General features: G+C 40.1%; 2 protein-coding genes across 6 annotated transcripts in view; one reads left to right on the forward strand and one right to left on the reverse strand.

The window, feature by feature from the left end:
• Positions 1-466: 466 nt before the first annotated feature.
• gdf7 (growth differentiation factor 7) lies at positions 467-5,849 on the forward strand. Its single transcript, XM_066642384.1, has 2 exons — positions 467-802; positions 4,837-5,849. Exons 1-2 carry the CDS (start codon positions 592-594, stop codon positions 5,847-5,849), a joined length of 1,224 nt encoding a protein of 407 aa, XP_066498481.1. The 5' UTR covers positions 467-591.
• A 9,032-nt stretch (positions 5,850-14,881) lies between these two features.
• ldah (lipid droplet associated hydrolase) overlaps positions 14,882-26,032 on the reverse strand; it is a 69,710-nt gene continuing 58,559 nt past the window's right edge. For 3 of the 5 annotated variants that reach the window (XM_066684258.1, XM_066684287.1, XM_066684279.1), the window contains 2 exons: positions 24,696-24,778; positions 16,957-18,553 (listed from right to left, as the gene is read on the reverse strand). In XM_066684258.1, the coding sequence (XP_066540355.1) occupies positions 18,362-18,553; positions 24,696-24,778 (275 nt within the window). In that variant the 3' untranslated portion in view covers positions 16,957-18,361. Of the gene's footprint in view, positions 15,513-16,956; positions 18,554-24,503; positions 24,605-24,695; positions 24,779-26,032 lie in introns of those variants that run through there. The other 2 variants (XR_010804460.1, XM_066684269.1) reach the window with 2 other exon arrangements.

Here is a 26,032-nt window from a genome sequence, read left to right on the forward strand (position 1 = left end):
CACTTATCTCCTTTACCTTCTGTAGCTAGGATACGTGTTTGGGCGGGAAAACTCACAAAACCGTCCAGAGAGCCACAGAGGATTATTTATAAGGGTTTAATTTCAAACCTCATTATAGACCCATTTCAAACTCTTGAAATGAGTCAATTTTTAAAATAACATTAAACCTCACATTTCAGGTTAATTCATTCAAAAGATACTATTCAAAATTTGATTTTAATATTAGTGTATTTTTTACTTGTAGGTTTAACTAATTACTTGATATATTACATTGTATTATCTCAATATATAAACATCACAATATTATCATTAAAAATAAGTAGTGTTTTCCGCTGGACAAACATCACCATATTTTTAAAACCGTTTCTGCCCAAATCGCTCAAAAACCTGTTAGACCGTTATCAGTAGCACTTCCGAGGTTCGTCCCTCAGGGGGCGCTGTTGTCGCGGAGGTTGCGCCTGGCGGATAGAGTCCAGTTATTAACAGAACTCTGTAAAGAGCAGAAAAGAGGAAAAAAAAGGGGGAGTTTCCGAAGTCATCGCGGCGCGTCCAATTTTTGCCTCAAGTCTTTAGTCCCGGAGAGCGGTGAAAATGAGCCGCGGTGAGAGTGGCGCGCTCCTCTTCCTCTGCCTGGCGCTCGGGGCTGCGGCGCTGCACGAGCGGCGCCCGAGAAACGGGACCAGCGTCCACATCCCCACGTACATGATGAGTCTGTACCGGACCCTGTCACAACTCAACCGGGCACACAACGGCAGCCGGACACTCTCCAACACTGTCACCAGCTTCACCGAGCAGCGGCCAGGTCAGACACACACACACACACACACACACACATTGGACACCACATCATCTGGACATGTGGCTATCTCAAGTTAAACGATTATGGCACATTCTTAAAATATCCCCATATTTAAGTGTGGGCTACCTTTCTGAAACAGTGCTTTTGATTTTTGATTTTAAAGACAAAGTTTAATTGGAAAAAGAGTTTAAAAATATAGAAAAAAGACAGTAGCCAAGGGATATTCTGATAAAATACCAGCAACATCCCCATGCACTCTCACAGTGCTGCAGTATTTCTAAGAGATACATAATAATCGCCAAAATGGTGAATGCTTAGGGTCAGGGTTTTTCCAATAACAAATAGGCTATTCTAAACAGGGTTAGTGTATATGTAGCAAACAAATGACTTTCATTTGCGTCCAGATGTCTGACCACCGTCTGTCCACCGCTGAGGATTTTGTTTTGTGTTGGGAATGAGCAAACACACTGATTGCATTAAAACCATTTCAACACATTACAGGGAAGTGGTCAGCCTTTTAAAAAGGGACACTTTTTAATGTGGAATGGAGAAGTTTGGGGACCCGTGTTTTGATATTGGCTTGATTTTCTAAATGGGAATAACGTTCTTCCCTGTCCTCAGAGAGAACACACTTCTGCGTTTGTAATGCTGGCACAGTGGAAATGCTTGGGGGAAAAAAAGAAGCATAAAATAAGGCCCAGGTAATAGTCTTAACACATTTTAAACTCTATAAATGATATAACATCGCCAACAACCACAACAACAAACAGAAATAGCGAGTGAAAATGGGAAGAGTAGTGAAATAGTCTAATTCAGTTTACTCTGCAGAGGAAAATCAACAGAACACGTCGTTTAAACAGGGGCGTCCAATCTACTGCATACAACCGTACATCTTTGGTACATAGAGTACTGTCTCTGTGCCATCCTGACGTACTGACGGCCTGAAAAAGGCAGGCCTGCTTCACTGAGATGTCCGTTTCCAGATGGGGATCCTTTTAAAAGCCTACTTCAAATAACACATCAGGAACATGAAGTCAAATGTGTCAGATTTTTGCCATGTGTAAGAAATAAAGCTCCATTGGCATCTTGGCTAAAAGCTTGGAAAGAGATTCCCTCTCCAGGTGCTGCTGGGGAAAATCAAGGGAGCGGATGATTCCGAACTCATGTTCGAGTACAGGGCTGTTTCTACGAAACGCAGCTTGGGTCGAAGTGTGAAGGGTAAAGGGTAGGGTTCTTATGTCTAATGAGGGATCACAGTCTCCCTAATGAGTGACAGCTCAGAACCCTCCATGGCAGAGTCCATACGTGGAGTCCAGGCGTGGAGCAGCTGTGGGTACAACTTTTGAGCATCACTCTTTAACTCATGATTAAAACAGCAACACGTACAAATATATTTATATTTTAATACATTTAAAAAATGATCAGTTTAATTATGTGCAGCTAATATACACTGGAAATTTAACTAGTGAAATTACGTTAGAATGGAGCACTCTTCGTGACTTTGTAATGTACTGGAGTGTCATTTGTGATCCAGAGCGAATCATCCAACATCAGCACCTGATCCTGCCAAAGTTTAAGTGACTGAACGCAATCAAATCTTCACCACTACGCTCTAATATCCAGCGTAAACGCTGCCTAAAAAGCTTCCATGTGAAAAATAGCAATGGCCACAAGTCATAGACCTGCTTAGAAGTGTTTTGAGGGGGATTGGAATGAAAGCTAATTCCCAGACCGCCTCTTCAGGTCATTTTTTAGGTTATGTCATTGTTTTGTCTGGCAAAAGGATATTAGCTCTACAAGAGGACGATGATTTCCCCCTCTCCTCCTCTTCACCTTTTCTTTTTTTGTGGCCAGCACTCTTTTGTCCAGGCGTGAGAGAAGATTCTGAGACACAGCTCCCATTGGACGCCCCTGTCCCCGTCGTCCCGGACCGCGCGGCCAACTCCGGCAGCAGATGCTTAACTGTTTGCAATTACCCGTTATTCTTAGTGCCGTCTCGTGACACACAGTCGACACGAAAAAGCCAGATTTGGCCTTGGGTTCTCATGCTAGCCCGTCGCATTAGAAGAATCCCCTTCATCTTTTAACCATGAAACCGCACTCTGCGTCTCAGGTTGCGCTCTACTCCGGCTTCTCTGCTTGAGCCTGATGTCGGGATGTCAACGTTGAAGCTTGTTTTACTCTGACTGCTGGATCTGGTCCCTTTTAGCAAAGCTCTCTCTCCTGCATTGCTTCAGTCACGGATGGCACATCATGATATGAGTTTGGCACAAATACATTTCTTTGTAAATACAAAGTCACCCGAACTGCTTTTTTAACAGCCTGTGCACACAGATTCAGACGTGTGTGCGTCACCCTGTTAAACAGATTAATAAAATGGTCAAAGGTGTGTCCTGGGGATAAAGGAAGGGCAAAGAGGAGCTTGGAAAAAGGCCAGCACTATATATCTGAACATAATAAATAGACAATACATTTGATGATTACTGTGTGTAAAAATAGGGCATTAATTACAGTAAAAATGGTCCTTAAAGGGATATTAGGTAGTTTTTTTTTTAACTTAAATCCACTGTTTCAAAATTATTGTGATACTTCACTGACCTGTAATAGAGAGTACAGAGCCTCTGTTGTTGCTACTCCAGACTCAGCACTGCAGAAACAGCACTATGTAACTTTTGAAGGAGGGTAGGAAACCACCCCATTGCTCCTCTCTCTCCACTGGTTTCACTGTAAAATTGAATTGTAGTTGGAGCCCAATAGAAAAACACCAAATATTACTTACTTTCTTAAAGGAACAAGTGTTCCTTTAAAATATTTAGTTACACCTGCAGAATACACACTGGCTCCCTGTACAAGTTAGACAGCGTCCATTAGCGTTTAAAGTAACAGTACATTAGATTCAGTATTTTGCTCCTGGGCTTTATATTTACAGCACTCCTAAAATCAAGGAAGAAGGGGGTAGTTTCCTACCCACCTCCAAGAGTTACATAGTGCTATTTCTGCAGTGGTGAGCCCAGAGTAGCGACAACAGAGCCTCTATTCTCCTTATTACAGGTCACTGGAGCATCAGGGTGATTTTGAAGCTGTAACTGTAAGGTAAAAATACTACCTAGTGTTGCTTTAAGCAAGAGTGACCGCTGGTAACTCAACAGCACCTGTTTTTTAAAAAAAATCCCAGTGATCTGACGATGTCCGTCATGAAGCTCCCTCCCAAGACGACCAACTAGTGACATCCTCCTGTGGTTCCCATGATCAAAAAACACTCGGAGAAACAGAGTCCAAGCCATTTTCAGCACTCACGGCCACAGCAGTTTGAAGCCCAGGACGATTTGAAAGCGCTAAAATCTAATTGCGTCCCCAGGCCACCTACCACTCCTCTTAAATTTACAGCCTCACTCTGGTGGAGCGCAACAGAAGGGGAGGAAAAAAGGGGCTCGCTGGAGGCTGTGTGCTCGCGGAACGTCCAGCCAAGCCCTATTCTCACTCAATCAGCATAATTAGCTGATTCTGCCAAAGGCTGAGCAAGCCAACAGGTCAGCCAAACACTCTCCACCTGGCCTGGGCCGGCGCTGCGTGCCTCACGTTCGGAGAAACCATTTCAGGCCCCCGAATGTTATTCTCATCGAGGAGAGGAGCTGACAGTGTCTGTATGGCATTTTCAACAAAAAAAAAAAGAAAAAGAAAAAAAAAGTATGTGGCCATGCGGTAGACTGCTCACAACAGGGTGAGGAATGTAAGATTTTCAACCCCTGCACAGCTGGATCTTGTAAGTACTGCTGGAATCAAATTAACACTGGCTCATTATTGAAATCCATCCTCGAGGTGCATATATTAAATATCTGGGGTCATTGATCATTGTTCTATATTTGTAATCAATATTTTCTACAAGGTAAAGCAGCAGTTATTGATGGATAATAGAATAAAGAGAATATTTTACATTCAAAGGTTTCAAAACCTGGTACAAACAAAGCTGTGAAGTGTCCTAAATACCACAAAACATTCAAAAGATTTATCCATGTCATTGTCTCCTGTGCTTTCAGAGGAACCCTCGGCTGGTTACCACCAGCGCTACATCTTTGACCTCTCTGGCCTGTCCAGGACGGAGGAGCTGGTGGAGGTGGAGCTTCGGGTCCTGAGGAGACCCCCGCCTGACGTCGGGAGATTACTTTCCCGGAGAGGAAGCTTGTACCGCCTCCTCCTCTACAGCAGCCCCTGCCCTGGCTCCTCGGACAGACCTCTACTGCTCTCCTCAAGGACCGTTGACATTCTGGACACCGCCTCGGCCACATGGGACGTGTTTGACATCCTGGCTAGCGTGAAAGCCAGCCGCAAAAAGCGCAGGACCACTCGAGGCAGCAGCCTTGTGTGTTTTAGCGTGAGCGTTGTTTGTGACTCAACCAATGAATCTGTGTACCCTCCGCTGCTGGGCTTGGGAGGGGAAGTCCTGGGAGGCCAGGACAGGGCCTTGCTCGTGGCCTTTTCCCGTACGCGAAGGAAAGAGAATCTATTCCGCGAGATCCGGGAGAAGATGAAGGCCGTTCAGAACGGGAGCTTGCCGGGTCCCACGTTTGAAGGCAGCGGTTGGCCCAGGCGGCGACGGAGGAGGAGAACGGCTTTAGCGGGACGCGCCGGTGGGACAGGGGGCGGTGGAACTGGGGCGGTTGGAGGTGGAGGCGGGGCAGGAGGTGTGCTAAAAGGAGGAGGAGGAGGTGGAGGAGGTGGAGGTGGCAGGAGGAGGACCCGGTGCAGCCGGAAGCCTCTGCACGTGAACTTCAAGCAGCTGGGTTGGGACGACTGGATCATCGCGCCGCTGGACTACGAGGCGTACCACTGCGAGGGCGCCTGCGACTTCCCTCTTCGATCGCATCTGGAGCCCACCAACCACGCCATCATCCAGACCCTCATGAACTCCATGGACCCGGAGTCCACACCTCCCAGCTGCTGCGTGCCCTCCAAGCTCAGTCCCATCAGTATCTTGTACATAGACTCGGGAAACAACGTGGTTTACAAGCAGTACGAGGACATGGTGGTGGAACAGTGCGGCTGCAGGTAGCAGCGTGAGAACGAGGCCGGACCACGTGGCCTCTCAGGACTCACAACCCACAGCAGCCTCTTTTGAGGCCTAACCCTAGCACTGTCCGGCTCAGAGAAAGGAGTGAGCAGCACTATTCAATCTGGATTCGTTTTTATAAGGGGAAGTTCTGCAACGACCGTCTGATTTCGGTGTGTCATTTTCCCAAATGACCAAACATGGATTGAAACATACCTCAGAAAAGAATGACTAATACTAACGACACAAACTAATAACAACATACCACATGCTGTTGCTGTAAAACAAATCGGTTTCATTATTACAGGATCATACCTTTGTGGAGCTCGGAGAGCAATCCATTCTGGAATTATTATAGTTTATAGTTTAACAACTATGGACATTTGAAATGAATAACTGGATTGAGATAAATGATATTAGCTTCCCAGTTCAAACACTAATCCAGCCCAAAACAGGGCTTAACATTATCGTCCTACATTAGTAATGCAGTAATGTAGCTTCCTACATTACAATTACAGGGCTAACCAGGTACAGGGCAGATTTCTTACCTAAATGTGACAAGGGTGAACACACAAATCCGATTTAAGCTACTTCCATATGTGGTCCTACATATCCAATAAGTGACCTTGTGTCTGTAATTAAAACAGACAGATCTGAGTGGACCTCTGTAATGTGAACGCAGCCTTAAGTGCCTATTAACAAAGCTCTATGGATGAGAATGTGTGCGCTCGGCTTGCGAAAACCGAGGAATAAAAAGACACGACAAAAGGGCATTCGAACAGCGTTGGAAGAGTCAAGGACAGACTTCATCCCGAGAGGTTTAAATTCCCAGATACTGAGTAAGCAACTCCTTGATCGGAAAAGGAGTAAAGGCCAGGAATTCCAGCAATGACATCGCATCCTGATAATGTAAACGGAACTATAGAGCGTTGAAGTGTTCTTGCAGCGGCTGAGAAAGAGGCAAGTCAAAATCTGTCAGTGATTGTTCTCAAATGTGAGATGTAATGGAGCAGAAGTGCATTGCATGACAGTGGGCTTAGAGTGAGTGAAAAAAATATATAAGGATTATATATAGGATTTATATCAGCTCTGAGAAAGAGAGAGAAAGAAGGAGAAGAAGAGAAGAAAAAAAAATCAGCTGCCTTAATCAGAGGCGGCACTGCTTGACTGAAAGTTGGCGGTTTTGACTCTTTTCTGAAGTTTGTCTTACACAATATGCTTTTCCATTTGGAGCGTGAGTTGTTTTTATAATCAAGAGGCTCTTTTGGTGATTTATAGACTATGGCAGGTCCTGAGTTTTATATCAAGATAACCCACACACATCTGATGCTCCCCAGAGCTGACATCTCACTTCCTTTTCTCAGCGTAGGGGACAGCGTTTGACTTGCCCACGAGAGAAAACTCACAAACCATACGTCACTACGGACTTGGGAGAGCTGCAGGAGCGAATCATTTCACATCTCATTCAGAAAGCTGTTCACCTTCAGCCGTTGAAGTCTAAGGCCTTGCGAAAGTGGGACGCCATTGTTGACACCACATTTGGCGTCTGCGGAACGATTGAATGGCTGTGTTTCGCGTAACGTCCAAACGTGTATGAGATAGACGACTTCACTGCACTCCGTGACCTCAGACCTTACTCTGTGAAAGAGGTTAGAGAGCCAAAATCAAAATGATTCTTGGCATTCAGAGCTTCTCTGTGACACCCCTCTCGCCAGGACTAACCGCATGTGGATTTGTATCTCGTGAAATTCCTTCTTCCAACATAACACCTCTCTGATTGAAATGCATTCTTCACTGCAGACCTGCTAAAATCATAGACCAACAAGTACACTACGCGGCCAACAGGCTGTGGACAAACGCTCATCTAGTGTTTCTTCTAGAATAAGGGTATTCGTTTGTATCCACAGTGGGGCTTAAAAACCCCCGGTGGAATCAAGGTGAATGGGCCGGTTTAAACTCATCACGTGTTGTTAGTAATTACTATAATGTAGATACTGGTTCAGCACAAGATCAGATTTAGGCCATTTTCTGCTAACCTCACATGCAGGAAAATGGTGTCCAGCATTTTCTCCTTTACTTTTACACTGGGGCTGTGCAATCGATGTGAACTTTTATTCTGTAATTACCATCAGTGCATACAGCAGGGCAAATTCATATCACACGCTTAGGTCTCGAGAATTCTTAGATCTATAAAAGGAGGCTGTGATGTTTTAAGATGAGAGTCAATGATTTTTTTTTTGTTTTTGTAAAATCACTAACAGGATAATAGTAAAATAGATAATATGATTTGTCATTATTTAATTAGAAAATTTGAGATAAAATCTATATTTCAAAGGAGACCTGGACATCCGTTTATAGTAAATATAAAATCAAACAGATTACATGTGTACGTACCTACGGCCATTTAATTTTCCTTTAGAAATTGAAAAATGAAAAACAGAAATGGCCTGTTATCTGACTTCAAATCTAACTTGATATTAAAAACTCCTAAATTTCACATTTGAAAACACCAGTAAAGTAGAAAAGTATATATTTTATTTTTCTGAATTCAGACGTTTTCACTGATAAGGACCTGTAAGGCCATAAGGGTCATTATTCACTCTTGGACCCAAAAAGTTCAATTCAAACACATAGCATCGGGCTTATTTTACAAAACACAGAATCCAGCGTATGTTTAGGATTATGATTATTAGAATATAATGTCATAGGCCACATAAACAGATCTATTTGACATTTCTTAATAAGTTGGCATGGTTTGAAGTGAGTGTGTGCTAATTATTGCATGTAGGTTGATGGTTTCAAGCTTCCATTAGCCTTCTTAGACTCGCAGCTTCAGTGCAAAACTAATGAAAAGAAGGTAAAAACGTACTTTAGTTCTGCATTCATTTGGTCTGTCTTCCAAGACAAGTTACATTAACCCCTTAAAAGCTGTTAGTATACGATTATGTCCGTTGTTTTAAAAGGCTGATGTAGCCGGGCATGCAGTAGTGTAACTGGACACCATTATGAACATCAGGCATATCATGGCTAATCAACAAAGCTGATCAGTTTGCTGTAGCCAGTCTAATATTATCAGCTCAACATGAAAAAAAAAATCACACTACATGGTTTATTTGAGCTTGCTGGGAGTTGTTGACAAAAACTGAGCAGTGGGTCGTGGCCCCGAATGCTGCGGCCTTCTCTGTTTAAATGTTCGTTATTTGTGCGTCAGAGGCAGGAGTATTTGACTACTTACTGTTTACTCAACATTCTTGATTGTTTGCCTCTATATGGAGATACAAAGCAGATTTATAATCAATATAATTTTTTTTCAATGTGTTCCATTCACAAATCAGCTTGTTCTTTTAACAAAAACATGAAGGGCTCATTTTGCCCAGGGTGGCATTGCATACTGGGATTCACATTCCAGAACCAACGGACAGTGGGGAGACCACATGATGCCCATGCGCTTGGTTTAATGACACACCTCCCTATATATTCTAGTCATGACGCTCAGATGAAAATTCTTCTCATCTGAAAAACAGCTATTCTTTCGGTTCGGGAGATTTAAGGCTGATGGCTTGCACAGAGCTGGATAACACTGTCGCCTACCCACTAGTCTCTGTTTATTGAACACAATAAAAAAGAAAGATTTCACCTGAGGTATTTTAACTGTAATTACACAATGAATGTAAGAGTCACAGTCATAACAACAACTCCAACAAAGATATCTGACGTCAATTACCTAAAAGGACTTTTCTTTTTAACCTCAGACTGGCAGATAGTGTCATCGCCCTGAACCTTGTGCTTATATCTTATATCTCAAAAGATAAGATATGCCCAGGATAAGAGGAGACTGACGGTTCTTCATCATTTTTCTAAACTTGAACACATACCACTAACACATGATCAGTTTGACCCTTATACACTGCCCTATATACTGCCCTTCACAAGTTAGCACACGTCGCTTTCGTTCGTATTTTGAATGTTGCAGCTAAGTTGGAAAAAAATATCTAAAGAGCTTTTGATATATTTTGACATAATTTAACATGAACAGGAAATGTTGCTTATTTAATACTGTAATGTGTGTATTGTGAAATAGAAAGGTGATATAAACCTGTAATTGGAGCACAGATGAGTGATGGGATAAACTGACCAAGGCTAGATGTGAGTCTAGTGGTAGCAAGACACCACCCATCATTAATTTCATTTCATTAGTTTCCATGTCCATTAAGTTTAAGTTAATAATTACTGGTATTTTTTAAATACTGCTGAGATCCGAGCAAAAATGTCACCATTAGATAAACAGCAGGTAAACATTCACCTTTGAGAGACAGGAGAAAAATCAAGCTCTATTCCTGCTTTAGATCTGACAAAGTCCACAGATGTTTGTGTGAGAATACAGCTCAATGCCATGAGGCTGAAGTAATGTGGAGCTGTAAAGAAAGCAGAAATAGTAAGCAACTTCTAAGACTTCTAATGGCATTAATAGTGGTTTTGACTGTAACTGAATGAAATAATCAAATGGTGGTTTCTGATTTTAAAGAGTGTGGCTCATGAAAATGCGATGTGTTATTTGATAATGTTTATCTAACTGCATTTTTAATAGTTCGGCCAGATTTGTATTTGTATCTGATTACTCATTTAATATAAAATAATCAATACATTACTTGATTGATAATATAACAGTGACAGCCCTTGTCTAACATTATTTTTCTTATGAAAAAAAAACAAAACCAAAATAAACAGATGTTACAAACTGTCAAAAAGATCAGACACAATTACAGCACATTTATAAACCGATGGTACCATTGAGAAAGTGATGTGAAAATGTGCGTCTGTGAACATAGCAGATATTTTATTTGATATATTAGTCATACAGAAATAGAGGACTTATCTTTAGAATCTAGTTTGAAATTCAAGTATAACATATTAATATAAGCCAAATTTCGGAGAGCATGGTACTTTTTCACTGCAGTTTGTAAGCTCTGTTGTAGTAGAAGTGGGAGCAATTACTTTAAAGAGGCCGCATTAACAACCTGGACAGTGATAATCACTGTTACAAGAGGATCTTCATTATACCCAGCCTTTCAGCTCATAGGCCTGGGGTGAGCTGTTGTGTTTAAGTGCTCTGTATGACCACAGTTGTGCTTTGGGTGTTATTACAACCGACTGCTCTGGAGAGTTTTAGCCGTAGGTGCTTTGAACGATGAGGCCAAGTGCTTTCAAAAAACTAACGTAAACCCTGCAGCATTGATATGTTTCAGAGGTTTGGCAACTTTTCTGGACATGCAGAATTCTCACTGCAATAAGTTCACCTCGTAAGGATCAAACGGCATCTGTTTTAATTTATCGTGTGCCTTTTATTATGGATTACGTCTCAAACATGTGATGGAACGAATAACAGCGAACCAAGATGTTTGATTTCTGTCACAAGAAAAGCTTTTTATCCACGAACGGACAGAGAAGTTCTAAACTTGGTTAATGCAGCAGTCCCCTTCCAAGTTATGCTGGTCTCCTATTGGCTCATTCGTCAAGAAATGTTTACATAAAGTAAGGGACACTTATTATAAATAATAGAAATGAAACAGCATAACTGTAATTTAAACGTAGCCCACTGCTATTGGTTCATACCAGATGAAAGGTTTACATAAAGTAAAGAGCTCTACGTTTCCAAATTAAGGTTTTGTTCATTAATAATCATTTACTTTTTTAAGGTCTATAAAACAAGTACGTAACCAACAGTGGTTGCCATAATGTTATGTGTATATTTCTTTCAGCGATCCCAAGTGCCTGCCTGTTTTCTGAGCTCTTTTTCGATTATCTGAAAATCAAAGCAGGAACCTGGTTAAAGTCTCTCGGACAATGGATGTCTGCATCTGCCTTAAATACAGGAACTGTGTTGGAACATTGACATTGCACTATGTGCATGTGTATGTATGTGTGTGTGTGTATTTGTGTAAGATATAAAAGATTGTACATAATTCAATTGTAAATTATCTTAAAAACAGCTTTGTATTTTTTTTTTCTTTTTTGGAAATATTATTTAGTAGTATATGTAAAAGAATGTATATCTATATATTTCAAAGCCAAAATTCAGCACACATTGTATCCTCATTGTTTTTGCACCCCTTTTCAACACCTTGTCATTTTTGTACAGATGATTTTATTAAAGAAAAAGGCTTTTATTGATACAAAAAAAAAAGAGGCTCCTGCGGCTAATCTGTTTTCCCAGACATCCATATGAAAGTGAACCCTTAGTGACTGTCTGTCCCAACCCACGGTTCCGGAATCATTATTGGGTTTGTGTTTTGTCTCGTTTTTTTGCCAGCAAAGTATTCAGGAAGTTTCCAGGTGATTGTGAATTCCAGCTTGAAGAGGGAGGGAGGGTAATGTCCAGCACTGGCAAAGAAGTCATACTGCATTATAGGCTCCATAATCCATCAGCTCTTTGAAAAGCTCTACACTCTTAAAGGGGCCTAGAGGGGTTTGCTGGAGTGATGCCACTGAAGAAATACTAAATAACCAGTGGTCCTTTTTTGAAATTATCCCAAAAGTCATGTTTTTAACCATAAAAATTATTCATGCTGAATCAAAAATGTATAAAAATATTTTATATATTATTTTTTATATCAAAGAAAGTTGTAGTAAAAGTAACAGTATTCTCAAAGTTTGACACTAATTAAGAATGCAGTGATTCATGAATATTTAAATTTACGTAATTTTGCGCTTGTACAGAATGAGCGTAAGAAATAAACAGCAAAAACAAGCTCCTACTACAACATTAATATATCCATCGTTCAAAATATACAAAATTAGAAAGGTTCTGCAATCTTCCATTCCACCTTAAAAGGGGGTTTTAGGAGTTGAAAGGGGAAAGGGGGTTTCATTTCTTCTACTTTTATGTTAGAAGTAGTTACAAAATTACTAAAATTAAGTTTGCTTCTTATTAAAATTTGCTGTGAAGTGGATTAAAATGTTCCATTCCACCTTAAAATGGGGGTTTTATGAGACTGATTATTTATCTTATATTACCTTTCATTTTAAATGTATAACTTATGAGGCTAGTTGAGCAATGTTAGCTTGCTATTTATAAATGTTCTGTAAAAAAACAAAAGTTAGCTTCTTGTTTAAATAATCCATTCCACATTAAATTGTATAACTTTTGTACATATAAAAGTGGATCTACAATTTGCAAAAGAAGCCTGCTTTAGCTTGGTGTGAGCTGCACTTTACTGAAAGCTAAAACATCTCAACTACCTCTTACATAACCTCATCTGTAACACACTGCAGTGTCTTATTTGCATTTTTCATTCCACCTTAAGAGCAGCAGGTTCATTCTGGCATCTACACAGTTTGAGAGATTAAGTGGAAGAATATTAAACTGAAACTGTTACATTTTAAATTAACACTAATTTAACATTTCAGGGCTAGAATTCCTAAAAAGCATCTTAGAAAAAAGAAGATTCATAAGTGGTTGTGTGAACATCACACTGAACACGTTCTTTCCGTTAAGATGATCCTAACACTAAGATGTTTTTAGGAAACCGTGCCCAGATATGAGGGTTTTGTTAGGGCAGATCAGATCTGTAGCTGTGATACTCTCATTGACCTATTTTAAAATACTGGATTGTGATTTGTTCAAATGTATTTGTGATGTAGAAAACTGAGCTGTGGCACAATTTCCTGAAGAACAGAGAAAGGCTGTGTTTTTTTTGATGGAAAATGTGAACACTACCCTATGGAAACCCTTCACACACAAATATCACTTCAGAAAATCTTAATAAGCCACCGCTTACCCACTGAAGATGTTTTTCTAGAACTGGACGTTCAAGACAAAGACCCTTAAGGAACTTGTATTTGTGTGTGTGTGTGTGTGTGTGTGTACCGTCCCTTTGGAAGTTTTTAAAAATGGTTGACTTAATTTCCCAGCATGAAATGTGTCCACAGAGGGCCGTGATGCAAGAGCAAGTAAAGCTCTGCCTTATAAGTCATTTTTATTGTGATATGTTTAGTGTTTAGGAAGCAGTAAAAGAGAGCACATACTAAATGTCCTGCAACATTTAAAAACGTTTGTTTGAACAATTTTCTGCAAGTTTTCTTTTTCAAATGTGATTACAAGATCACACTGAAGAGCTATGACAAAGACAAAGGCAAAGACGTATTATTGCTCCATCAAAGGTTTGAATCCGATCCGTAGGAAAAGTTCTGAAGGCCATGAGAGCCATGTTCTTCAGTTAAATCAATAAAACCAACCGAATCTGATTTCCATCAGTAAAATAGCAGCGAGCTCTTGAGTGATGCAGCTGGCTAAGATGTGTCAGCAGGTCTGAGCTGGGTTTCCTGTGAACATGAATCACTGTTTACAATATAATATGGAATTAATCAGATTGAAGATGCATGGGTGAAAGTATATTAATACAATGCTACTGCTTTTTGAGGTCTTACGATTTCAATCATTTATAAAAACGACAGAACATTTTATTGGAGATAATTTCACTGTAACAGCAATAGATTTTGCAAAACCCTGAGAAAATAATGATGATAATTATAATAAAATTAAATCCACAATGATTTTTAAAAGTGCTGAAGAAATGACTGTACATGGAGATAATTAGAGGAATATGTGCGTATCAGTTATCATTTAATACCTAATTGTTTCCAAAACAATTGTTTAAATATCAACAGTTTATGCATCAAATAATCAAAATCAAATCAGGTTTTATTACGATTGCAAATGTTACTTAATCATTTTTTAAAAGCATAGAATTTATGTGGGGCATCAATTCTTAAGAGTAGCCTGCAAATGACTATTTTTGTGTGTATTTACTCTCTGAGAAAACCTGTCACTGTGGTGGTACCCTATAGTATATTAATTAGGGTACGTAAATATAGGACGTTGTATTATAACTATAGATTTTTAAGCTGCACTTTGTTGGCTTTTTATTTAATGTTTCTATCTAAAAGAGTGTTTTACGAAAACATACACATGTCCAAAACTACTTCTGGATCAAAGAATTTAATGACAATTAGTCTTTAAGACAACTCAAGGGTACATTTACACTCTTTGTTTCCTGGAACACTAAATGAACTTGATTCACATTTTAATTCATTCCTGAATATAGGGCTGGACGATACGGCCAAAATTTATATCACGGTTATATTTCTTAATTTTGGTCGATGCTATATAATTCCAATAGCATAAAACAGTATAAAATCCACAGAAAAAATCTTCCAAGAACAAATAAAAAACTTGACACCTCCATCAAAGATAAACCTTTGTCATTATTAATATTTTAACTCTAGATTTTAAATTAAGTGCTGAACTGACAACAGCGCCCTCTAATGACAGTCAGTCAGTGAGACATGCTGTAAATAATGTATGTTGAAATATTGAAAATGTGTTTAAAAAGCATGTCGTTGTTATTAAACCATATATATACTGATACTGAATTATCGTCCAGTCCGAACCGATTACAGATTTGAATGAGTGTGTGAACTGATGTACGGACACGATTCTGTTCAAACCAATTACCTGCATGTAGATCTGATTCTGATTTCTGAGAAGATAAGGGAGGGGCGCTGTTAAATCTGTGAGCGTTCCCTGAACACAGACCCTTAGTCCTTATTCCACTGTGGTCTCTACCAGATCAGGACATATCAGACAATGCAGTGTTGCTACAAAAGCTGGCAGAGGAGAGTGAATAAAGAGCGAGTATTATAATGTCAAAACAAAACATAACAAAGACCAGTGGAACAAATATGATCCGTTGCAGATGATATTTGGCAGAAACAATCGTGCGTAGATCTGGAACAATTCCCCATCACCGCAAAAAAATAAATAAATAAATAAATAAAATAAATAAATAAATAAATAAATAACATTTTAAAAAAAATGAAAAGCCCAAACCACTTTGGAAACGTAAAACAGTAAAGCTTGTTTGCTTTGCCACAATTCAATCCACCCGGGCGAGATTACTCCATTTCCTTCGATGAACTAGCCCTGCCTCCTGGTTTAAATCAAGGATAAGCAAATTAAGGGGCTTTGTCATTCCTTTCAGAAGAAGCAGAGGAGGGAGATTAAAGAGGCCTTGGTTTACATGGCAAGTCTTTCCTCTGAGACGTCCAGAGGAGCACATCAGCTGGAGATGTTTTACTCGACATTTGTTCAGCTTTTCAACAACACGAGATATTGATCACTAGTGTGCGGGCTTCGGGAAAATCCTGGAACTGAGGACGCATTGTGAATAAATGACCCGCTAAAGGATACATTAGTTGTAAAAAAAAGAAAAAGAAAGAAAATAAAAGACAAGCACAAGTGCTTGATGAGGGTTTGCAATTAGTTTTGGAACCCTACTTCAGCGTATGCTTCAGCTTACTGCTGATAATGTTGAAACCCAAAAGATATTCCTTGCTAATACGGTTCGAATCAGATCAAATCCAGTACCCAGCATGGAGCAAAACACAGAGATCCATGATGTCTGTCCAGACTGACTGGTTTGTGGAGGGATCTAGTGATGTGGGCATCTGCTGTGGCTTCTTGAGGGAAACTTGGATGCTCCCTGAATGATCAACCATGCGAAAGGATGCTGAAATTTCTGGAAGGTCTCTCTCATAACAGGACCTTCTTTGGCTCCTCCATTCACCATAAAACAATCTCTTGGGATGGTGCAGCAGCCAAGTGGGGGCCCACAAACTCCACATGATTCCCAGGCTAAGAGAATAACAGCTTTTCAGGTAAAACACTATTCCAGAGTCTCCGCTTGCTGTCTGGGAAATAAAACCAATCAATTCAGAGTGACAGGCCTGATGTCGAGGGCCGTTCATGTGATGACTGCTGCAAACACACAGAGTGTATATTCACTGAACTCAAAGCATGCCCGGAAGCCATGAAAATTCATAATTCTGCGGTTCCTAAAGGCACCAGGTCATTGCCGCCATCACAGGGCCTGCCACATTCGACTTCTGCCAGCAGAGTTTTATTCTGGGTCTTTGCCGTTATGACAAAATGCCGTTTCAGACCAAGAACCAATCAAAACCCATTTAAGGAGCTCTTAGGGTTTAGGTTTTCATTTGAAATTGGAAACATATGAGTGCACAAAAATATCTGAACTTGAAAACACAAGTCACAACTGGGAGAATGTGGGAAACAAATATATATATTTTGAAAGCACTTCCATGTTGCTTTTGATCAGGAGAAACCAAACCCTTCCTGAGAATAACTTTAAATATACTCTAGTACAATTTCAATACATCAAATTCATCTCATATATCTAAATACCAATATGATTATTACAGTTTATAAATGAACAACCATTTCTCTGTTCATTTGCATAAATTAATCAAACCATATGCCTGAATGCCATCCTATGCTGAGAGTAATTAACCTATGCATTAATATTGCTGCCTTTCTGGGAATGTTGGGAGCTGCCTGATTGCTTTTTCAATTTCCTAGATCAGATATTTCAGTATAATTAAAAGAGCATGATGTAAACTGTGTTATTCAGTGCGCTTTGATGTGAAATGATCCATTCCTGAGAAACCTGCCGTGTTGTTATTCTTCAGAGCGGTGGTGATATGAACCAGACGTCCGTAAGTGTTTAATGCCTAAGACTACCTTACAGAATGGTTTTACATGAACTTTGAATACACTGACTAACAGCTGACACATTAATTTATGAGTCTAATAATAAGATAAAAGTCCCATTAAATGTTTTTTTTTTCCAGATTTACCACTATTTTAACACACTTGCAGTGTTCACTAGTTGTTTGAATATTAGCACGGTAAACACGGCAACCCCCAGCTCCTGCTGTTACCACAATTAAAACAAAACACTAAATCAGTTTCTCAAAAATGAACTATTTCATGTCAAGAGACTCTAAATGACCAGTTTATGAAGGACTTTTTTTTTTATTATTTAGTGGAACCTCTCCTTGGTTGAAGACATCATACATCAGTAAAGCGGCAGCCTTGCCACTGAAGTTTCAGAATTGCAGGGACAATACTTTAAAGAGTATACTTCTTTCCCAAATTTCACCAGTCAGTGACATGAGAATGTCATTACTGAGTCATAAACTCTGCAATTATTCTTGTATTAGGAATCAACAATAGAGGGCTTAGCTCTAATATTTACAAGAAATAAGACTTGCATTTGGTTGCTTTTATGTAAGCTCAGAGAATCAGTCGGAATGTACCATGCATTTGGTGCAAGCTAAAATGGCTTTACGACTCCCTGATTGAGGCATTCACATAAAGATGCCAAAAAAGGTCCTGGCTTTTGGTCATAATTGCATTCCTCTGCCAACCCAGAGGGCCGGCTTCCAGTTCTGTCATGATGTAAAATAACAGCGTAAGTGGCTGTTGATTGCTGGGCTTGTATCAAAACTAATTGTGTTCAAGTGCTCTGAACAAAGCTTATAGTATCCTAAAGAAGGCCTGTATGAAGGTCTTAAGGTCTACCTGGTAAAGGCTCCTGTAAACTGGAACACTGAAATGCTCTAGGTCAGTGTGATCCCTAGTGTTGGCACCAGTAGTGCTATAGTCCCCTGAGGTCATCGCGGATCCAATCTGTGGTCATGTTGGCCATCTCTTCCCCGGCATCCAGAACAAAGGCATGGCGAAGGCCCCTCTCGCACAGACGAAAGTCTCCTTCTGGAAAGTCTCTTCGTATATCGTAGTAGTATTGCACAGGACACCAGTGGTCTGTGGCTCCATAGTAAAAAATAAGCTGATGAGGGGTAAAAGGAAAAACAGTATTTTAGTTGACTGCAATTTTATACGCAAGGTTTTAACCCATAACCCCTTTTATAATCATAGCTGTTGCAAAACCCAATAGCTGCTGTTATTGCTACAGAGCCCTGTCGCTGTCAACAAAGTGTTATATAAGAAGAGACAAACACTGAATCATTTCTCGCTCATAAAGTTGACAAATTTCAAAGGGTCTTAGGCTTATTAGTTCACCAAACATGTGTTTGGAAAATTAGGTTGTGTTATGAGTGTTGAGGAACTGAAAGTACAGAGATGTTCAGAACAAGAGCTTTAGTGTCTTATGAGCTCTTTACAGAAGTACATCAGTGGGTGACAATCAGGACCCCTCATTTACTACACGTCCAGTGAAACTGGCCAAAAGAGATAATTGTAATAGAAAATTATAATAATATGTTACACATAAAAGGCTTTAAAACGTATTTGTACAACTAATGCATTGCTAAACACTTCTAAAACAGATGTAGCCTCAATCTTGCAGCTTGAATTTATTTGGTCACCAAATGACTGCTTTAAGGAAAGGCTAACTATAGTAAATGGGGTTCAAAGTGTTTCTAATAAAAGTTGGAACATTGCATCTCGGCCAAGGTTTTGGAGACATCGCATGACAAAGGCAGCTATCTCCTTTGTTCTGCAGCTCCAGCTCCGTGTGTGTGTGTGCCCTGTTGGGCTGTGCTTTGTTGTAGCCTGGGTGGTTTAAACTACCAAAGACTTGCTTGCCAGCAACATTGCCAGAGTATTTCCTTTTTAAAAATGAACAGAGGTGAAGACAGAAGGTCGTGTGTTTGAACCTCCATTTCAGTCTTTAACCACATGCATCTGACTCCTTTATTAGATTTACAGGCTGTGGAGAAATCGATCAGGCGGACACATGTAGAAGCTATCATGATTAACTGGTACGGTCAGTGAAGGCCGAACATTATGCAATTCGTCAGCTGAATCATTCGAAGCGGTTGACAAGTAAATGTGATCTCTCTTTTGTGTACGGCGCTAAAAAAGCTTTACGATAAATAGCCTTCAGCAGTCAGGAGCGGAGCTTTTCCCTTGTTTCCTAAACGCTGTTGGGAAATGCTGTGGGCCTTGCCATGGGAAATGCTCATCCTTCCATGACGGCTTGCAGGAGGAGAAGGACGGCATGACATTTTTACTGTCAATTTTTCTCGAATTTCATAATGTAATAAATAGTGATTGTTTTGCACTGGGAATCTCCAAAAAGAGCTTGCTATAAATTTAGTGCGAGTTTGTGGGTGGTGTGTGTGTGTGTGTGTGTGCTGTCTGCGATCTTGATTTTGTTGTTGTTGATGTTGCTGTTCTTGTAAATGCCGTGCTGATTTTAGATGATATTACAAGATGTCTCACCAGCTCAGTTTTATCAGCAGAACAGCAGAAAATGAGCAGCCCCACTGTAAAAGATGCTGTGATGATTTGAGATTTTGCACAAGGAAATGAAGAAACCCACAGCTGGTCTCTTCCACTGAAGTCTGCATTGTTAACTGCAGCTTATGTAGCTTAGGTTTGACCCTTGAGTTAATGTGTTATAGCTGTCTCTTGTCTTCACTTGGATGACCAAGCAAAAATGCTTTCTTTGGTGTTTCTCTTTTCTGACAGAACCTGAGTGAATATTTGCTTAAATCCCACATGTGCCCATACAACAAGGCTCTCACTTGGGTAATTTGGCTGAAAAATACACCTCTCTGGTTAAAAGAGGGCAGTATATGTTGTTTAATGTTGTGGTCATCCTAAAAACTACAGCAAATTATATATATATATATATATATATATATATATATATATATATATATATATATATATATATATATATATATATATATATATATATATATATTTCATGCTTTGAGTCTTCAATTAGCACAATTTTAAAATGCTGCTATAATAAAGCCCACCCAAGCAATATTCAAACTTTTAATTTCCAGTAAAAATCTATTTCAACTTCAACACTAAATATAACATTGTTTTATTTTTCAGTATTTAGTTGCTTTAGCTTTTCCAACAATCTGCAGGGATATTTTTTCATTTAAAGGTGCACTAGGCAATTTCATAAGTGCCTGACTGTGTTGTTGTTGTTGTTCAGATACCTAGCCACCAGATGTCACATATCCCAAGCGTACTGTCACTTTTTTATTATTTGTTTTGCTAGTTACAAAAGGGAAATAAACTCACACTGTGCAGATTTTATAAAAGTTTAGCCTTTTATTAAAGGGAGAGTGCATCTTTGAATACTGTTTATCTGATTTTGGGAGGATTGGTGGTCTACCAGGTTTTGCACGACTGTGTCTTTAGTTTTTAGACTCCAGTTGGAGAAGCTCCTGTTTTGGTTAAATTAGTTTTTTGTCAATTTATTTAACTGATGTGCAGCATTAAAAATGACAATTGCCATTTTATTCCACTAAACATAATTTTGCTAGTACTGACCACGCCCGTAGAGGCTGAAACGGGGAGGTGAACTCTTTGGGAAGTCTTTGAGGAAGAGTTCAGGGCGGCTTATGAATGCGTATGAGGCCGGACCACCCCAGTGGATAAATGAATGTGAGAAAAGGGTGAAGACGGGATGGAGGTGGGAGCAAGTTTAAAACAGGAGGCTCAGTAAAGGCCAAACACGGCTCCGAATATGGGGATCAGCAGGAATAACCCAGTGTGGAGGAGCGAGCTGAAGTCGTGAAGCAGTCGAGTCGAGAACCATCTCCTGAACTAAATTAGGCAAGTTTGTCCGACGTGGAAATGACATGAATTTGCAGGATGAATATAGGGCTGAGAGGAGTTTGGGCATGGTCCTACTCCCAAAATTACGTTATTACATAACTTCACTTTGCATTTTGAAAATGGCAAGTGAAAATAATTTATTAGTCACTGCGTTAATTAAGAGCTCAATCAGGAAAAAGTGCTGCAGAAGCATGTGCATCGATTTGTTCTGTGCTTGGGGATAATACTGTATCCAAAAATATGTGTGAGCTTTGGTTTAGATGATTTCAAGACGGTGATTTCGATGTTAGTGATCTTGAATATAGTGTATTAATACTTAATTTTATTTATTTATTTATTATCTGTAACCACTTATCCCATTCAGGGTCGCGGTGGGTCCAGAGCCTATCTGGAATCATTGGACGCAAGGCGGGAATACACCCTGGAGGGGGCGCCAGGCCTTCACAGGGCAACACAGACTCACATTCACTCACACCTACGGAGTGAGTCGCCAATCCACCTACCAACGTGTGTTTTTGGACCGTGGGAGGAAACCGGAGCACCCGGAGGAAACCCACACAGACACGGGGAGAAGACACCATCTCATCACAGACAGTCACCTGGAACGGGAATCGAACCCACAACCTCCAGGTCCCTGGAGCTGTGTGACTGCGTCACTACCTGCTGCGCCACCGTGCCGCCCTGTATTAATACTTAATTAGATATATTTATTTATTAAAAAAAATATTAAATGAAAGTAGATGTTTTTTTAATACTACACATTTACCCTAAAATGACAAAAGTGAAGGAGAATGTTTGAAATTACAATCATGTTTTCAATCAAACATTTGTATTACTAACATTAAGCACTGTATAAATGATTTTTGATAAATAATTTAATAAAATAACTAAAGCTATTCATTGCTGATCACAAATCACGTTTTATCATATGCCATTATCTATCGGTTTTGTTTTTGCTAAAAGCTTATATCTCTTTAAAGGGGTGTAACTACATTTTATGGTAATATTATGATTATATCAGTGGGATAATATGGGCTTCACCCGACAATAATATAATTTATCACACATATTTCTGGGACAATATACTGACCACAAAAAACCTTAGTCGTTATATTGATTAGCAGTTCATATGATCGATTTATAAGCGATAATAATCATTATATTTTATGCATTTAGAGTCACAGGCTGCACTCTTTGCCCATGGACACCCTCCAGGCTAGAATTCCACAAGCATGCTCATTTTAGAAAGAGACTGATGCAAGATAGATTGAGATAACCAAGGTTTTCCCAAAGGGAGGTCATTTGTTTGGCCCTAGTTGCGAGTGCTGAAAGACGCTCAGCGTGCAGAAGCTGGACATGTCCTCACTCAATCATTTTGGTAAGTGGAGCTGAGAGACTGAGTCTAACTGGAAAGTGGAAAGCATAGCAATAACAACAATAAAAACAACAGTAATTCAAATGTTAAACCCATTGTCACTTTGAGTGTGCGTGAACCGTGACTACCCAGTGTTGTCTTTAGGCTGCGTCTTTTCAGGAGAGCGTAGCTGGACGGCGCTCTATTTCTCCTGACACTTGGGGTTAAGGTATGTGATGCATATGAGAAGCAGAGTGAGCGCGGCGATGATATCACCTTTTTAACTGATGACAGATAAAGTCCACCATTCATCGACATCCCAGCCAGCCACATCCCACCACTCTGCATGCATGCTGCCTCTGGTTAGCGTCAGAGAGATGCATTGAACACATGCAGACGTGCTGCGTTCCTCCTGCCCCCAGAGAGCACACGGCTCCGCGCACTCAGAGATTGCTCTGGTTTTGTATCCTTTGAGCTGCTCTCAGCCAAAAAAAACCTGCTGCCAGCATCTTCAGACAGTGCTGGGTTCTTGAAGATCAACTGAGGTCTCCTGTGCATTTGGTAAAGCATGAATCTCCCCATCTACAATAATGTTAACTGCAGTATGCCTTCCGAATGTTGAGGCTGTCAAGGCTATTAATGAAATGGACCGCTATAGCGTTCTGTTATTTACCTAGCTTAGTAAATAATGGAAAAAAAGCATGAAGCAATAAATGAATTTGGACTTGTCTCATCATCAACTTGCGTCACTATCCTCAATCTGCATAAACAAATCACCAGGAGATTCTTGAGTGAGCTTGCTTCTTATTCAGAGCCATAGACATCTGTCAGAAAGGTGCAGGAGGCAAGGAACAGAAGACAGAGCCAAACCTGAGGAGGCTTCACGTTAAATTTTTGCTGCATGATTGCAGAAACCAACAGTTAGAGTTTGAGTGAGAAAGTGAAAATGACATAAACCTGGATTTTTCACTTTAAAGGAGATGTTCATGATTTTCATCCACTACACTTACTTTTTTATGATTTCAGAGAATGTTTCCTCACCATTTGCAAGATCTCCGGTCTGTCTATGTGCTGGAAAAAGGTCTGGTGTTTGTATGCAGCCCTGGCTCAGTAAATAGGAAACAAAATGTCTAGGTCTGAACTGGCTCAGGTGTTTACTCAGCGACAACCGAGAAACAGCATTTGTAGGGTCAAGAGACCTCAAAATATCGAAATGAGATGAGGATGTTGCTTTATTCCTATTCCCATAGGTGGGTAACATTGGCTTACATTTGCTGTCTCATATAGATTTTTAACTCCAAAATCAAAACAAAAACAAAACAGCTTGAATTATAAATGAGTTTCCATGGTAACAGTGAATAAAAACATACAGACTGTAGTCTTCTCTACTGTTATTTCCATCCCAATCATCAATGTCTGTGTTGTACAGGCTGAATTGCTACTGACCTCAGCAGTCCTCTGATCATTTTAATCCTGTCTATATGCAAATCTCTGCATTTTAACATGCGGATCTCACCTCACACTGCATAAAATATGAGTTTGGGCATTGCTTCACACTGTATTTAGCCTCTGAGTTAGCGTTTCCATAGATACTACTAGAAACTCAATCCTTTGACAACGCAATATAATGCGAGAACCGGAAACGTGGTTGTCCTAAAGTTTTTCACTGCTGTCCAGATTGTCTACTTTGCCTTTAAGTGTTCCTCTGATGTGACTATGTGGTGTTGTCTGGAGGCTGGCTCTTTTTTAAGAGAGCTTAACAAAGCAAAATGGCACGTTACGTCTCGTTACACTTGGCTACCAGTCGCCAGAGTGTCTGTTTAATGATGACCAACAAGAAATAAACCAGGTAATTCAAATACAAACAGGGATCCATTTAAATAAATGTACAGGGTTCATGTGATGAAGATCGGGGTGTACTGACAAGATCTTTTCAAACTGTGGTTAAAAGCAAATGGTGAAAATGAAATGTGTTTGCTGGGTTTTATGAAGTAAAACTGGGCAATTGTTAAAACTGTTTAACGGGTACCTTGGGCAGGTGTTCTTGTATGGTGGAGTTATCTCTCTCCTGAACCAGCCTCATTTCTTGACTTCCCATGTACATAGCATTGGCTGTGAAAGGGGAGAACACAGAAGAGAAGCAAAGCGAGAGAGAGAGTGAGAGAGAGAGAGAGGTAAACAAAGTAGTACACATTACATTTCATAAATATTTATAACACAAACATTCTTAGAAAATCCTCTCCACCCCAAACTCAAAAACACCGAACCAAGACTTTGCCAGTGCGGCACTGAGGATTACATCTGTTCCCGCTCACTGTGAACACACTATGCCTGGGAACAAGCTGCATCTTGAAGCGGGATACACACACACACACACACACACACACACACACACACCCTCCTTCTCCGCAAAAGGCTGCAGGCCTTTCAGAGGTGATCATTTATGACAAATTATCAGTGCAAATCTGTGCAGGAGGAGACGGCGGAGAGGAAATAAGAAAAGTCCTCTCTGGAGACGCAGTAACTTAATGCCTTTGATCTTACATTCCATTAGAGGATTCCGCCAGCGAGGACATTTTATTAAAACCATTAGTTGAGGTACATGTTTTTTTTTTTTTTTTTTGCACATGAAAATGTACTGGAGCTGCCATTTGCTCCCCCTCCCCTTCCTCCCCCCAAAGAAGCCTAATATATTACAGGGTATTTTCACACACACACACAAAATCCATGAGCTAATACACACTGCCTGACATGACGACCCTGGAAAGTGTTCAGCCATCCTTTGTGTCTGTCCCAGGCCAAACGTATGGACGAAAGGGGCGTTCATATCCTGTATCATAGGGACTTTCCTTTCTAAGGGAAGGGTGGATGCATGTGCAAGGCTGTGCTGCAGTATTAGGCCACATGAGAATATCTTATAAAAATATTCCTCGAGACAGTAAGAGAGTTTTCGTCTCGTAATGTCAGATCGAGTGAGAGTCTTTATGTTTCTGTGGTTTCTCTTCAAAGCCCCTAGGAACCTAAGTCTGAGTTTTCTGTCTAATTAATGTAATCTGGCTCCTCAGGCCCACAGTGTATTTGGACAAATTATTTCGTATGATTATTATCCCAAAGTTTAAAAAGGTCTGCTTAATTTCACCTGTATTGTTTTTCCTCTGTAGAATGGGTGGTCATAACCCTCACACAACCTTTAATCTCAAGGTTAACATGGCTCCTCCCTCTATTTGAGTTTAAACAATTTTGTGCTGTAAGAGGCTCAAACCTAGTAAACCTAGCGTTTATTCAGAGCCTCAAACCTTGTAAACCCGGCGTTCGTTCCGAACCTCAAACCTAGTAAACTCAGTGTTAGTTCAGAGCCTCAAACCT

Source organism: Hoplias malabaricus, chromosome 1 (assembly GCF_029633855.1).
Source record: "Hoplias malabaricus isolate fHopMal1 chromosome 1, fHopMal1.hap1, whole genome shotgun sequence".
NCBI lineage: Eukaryota > Metazoa > Chordata > Actinopteri > Characiformes > Erythrinidae > Hoplias > Hoplias malabaricus.

Coding starts and splice junctions, on each gene's coding strand:
- gdf7 (XM_066642384.1), top strand. CDS start 592: ATGAGCCGCGGTGAGAGTGGCGCGCTCCTCTTCCTCTGCCTGGCGCTC. Junction 803..4,836: donor CTTCACCGAGCAGCGGCCAG/GTCAGACACACA, acceptor CTGTGCTTTCAG/AGGAACCCTCGGCTGGTTAC.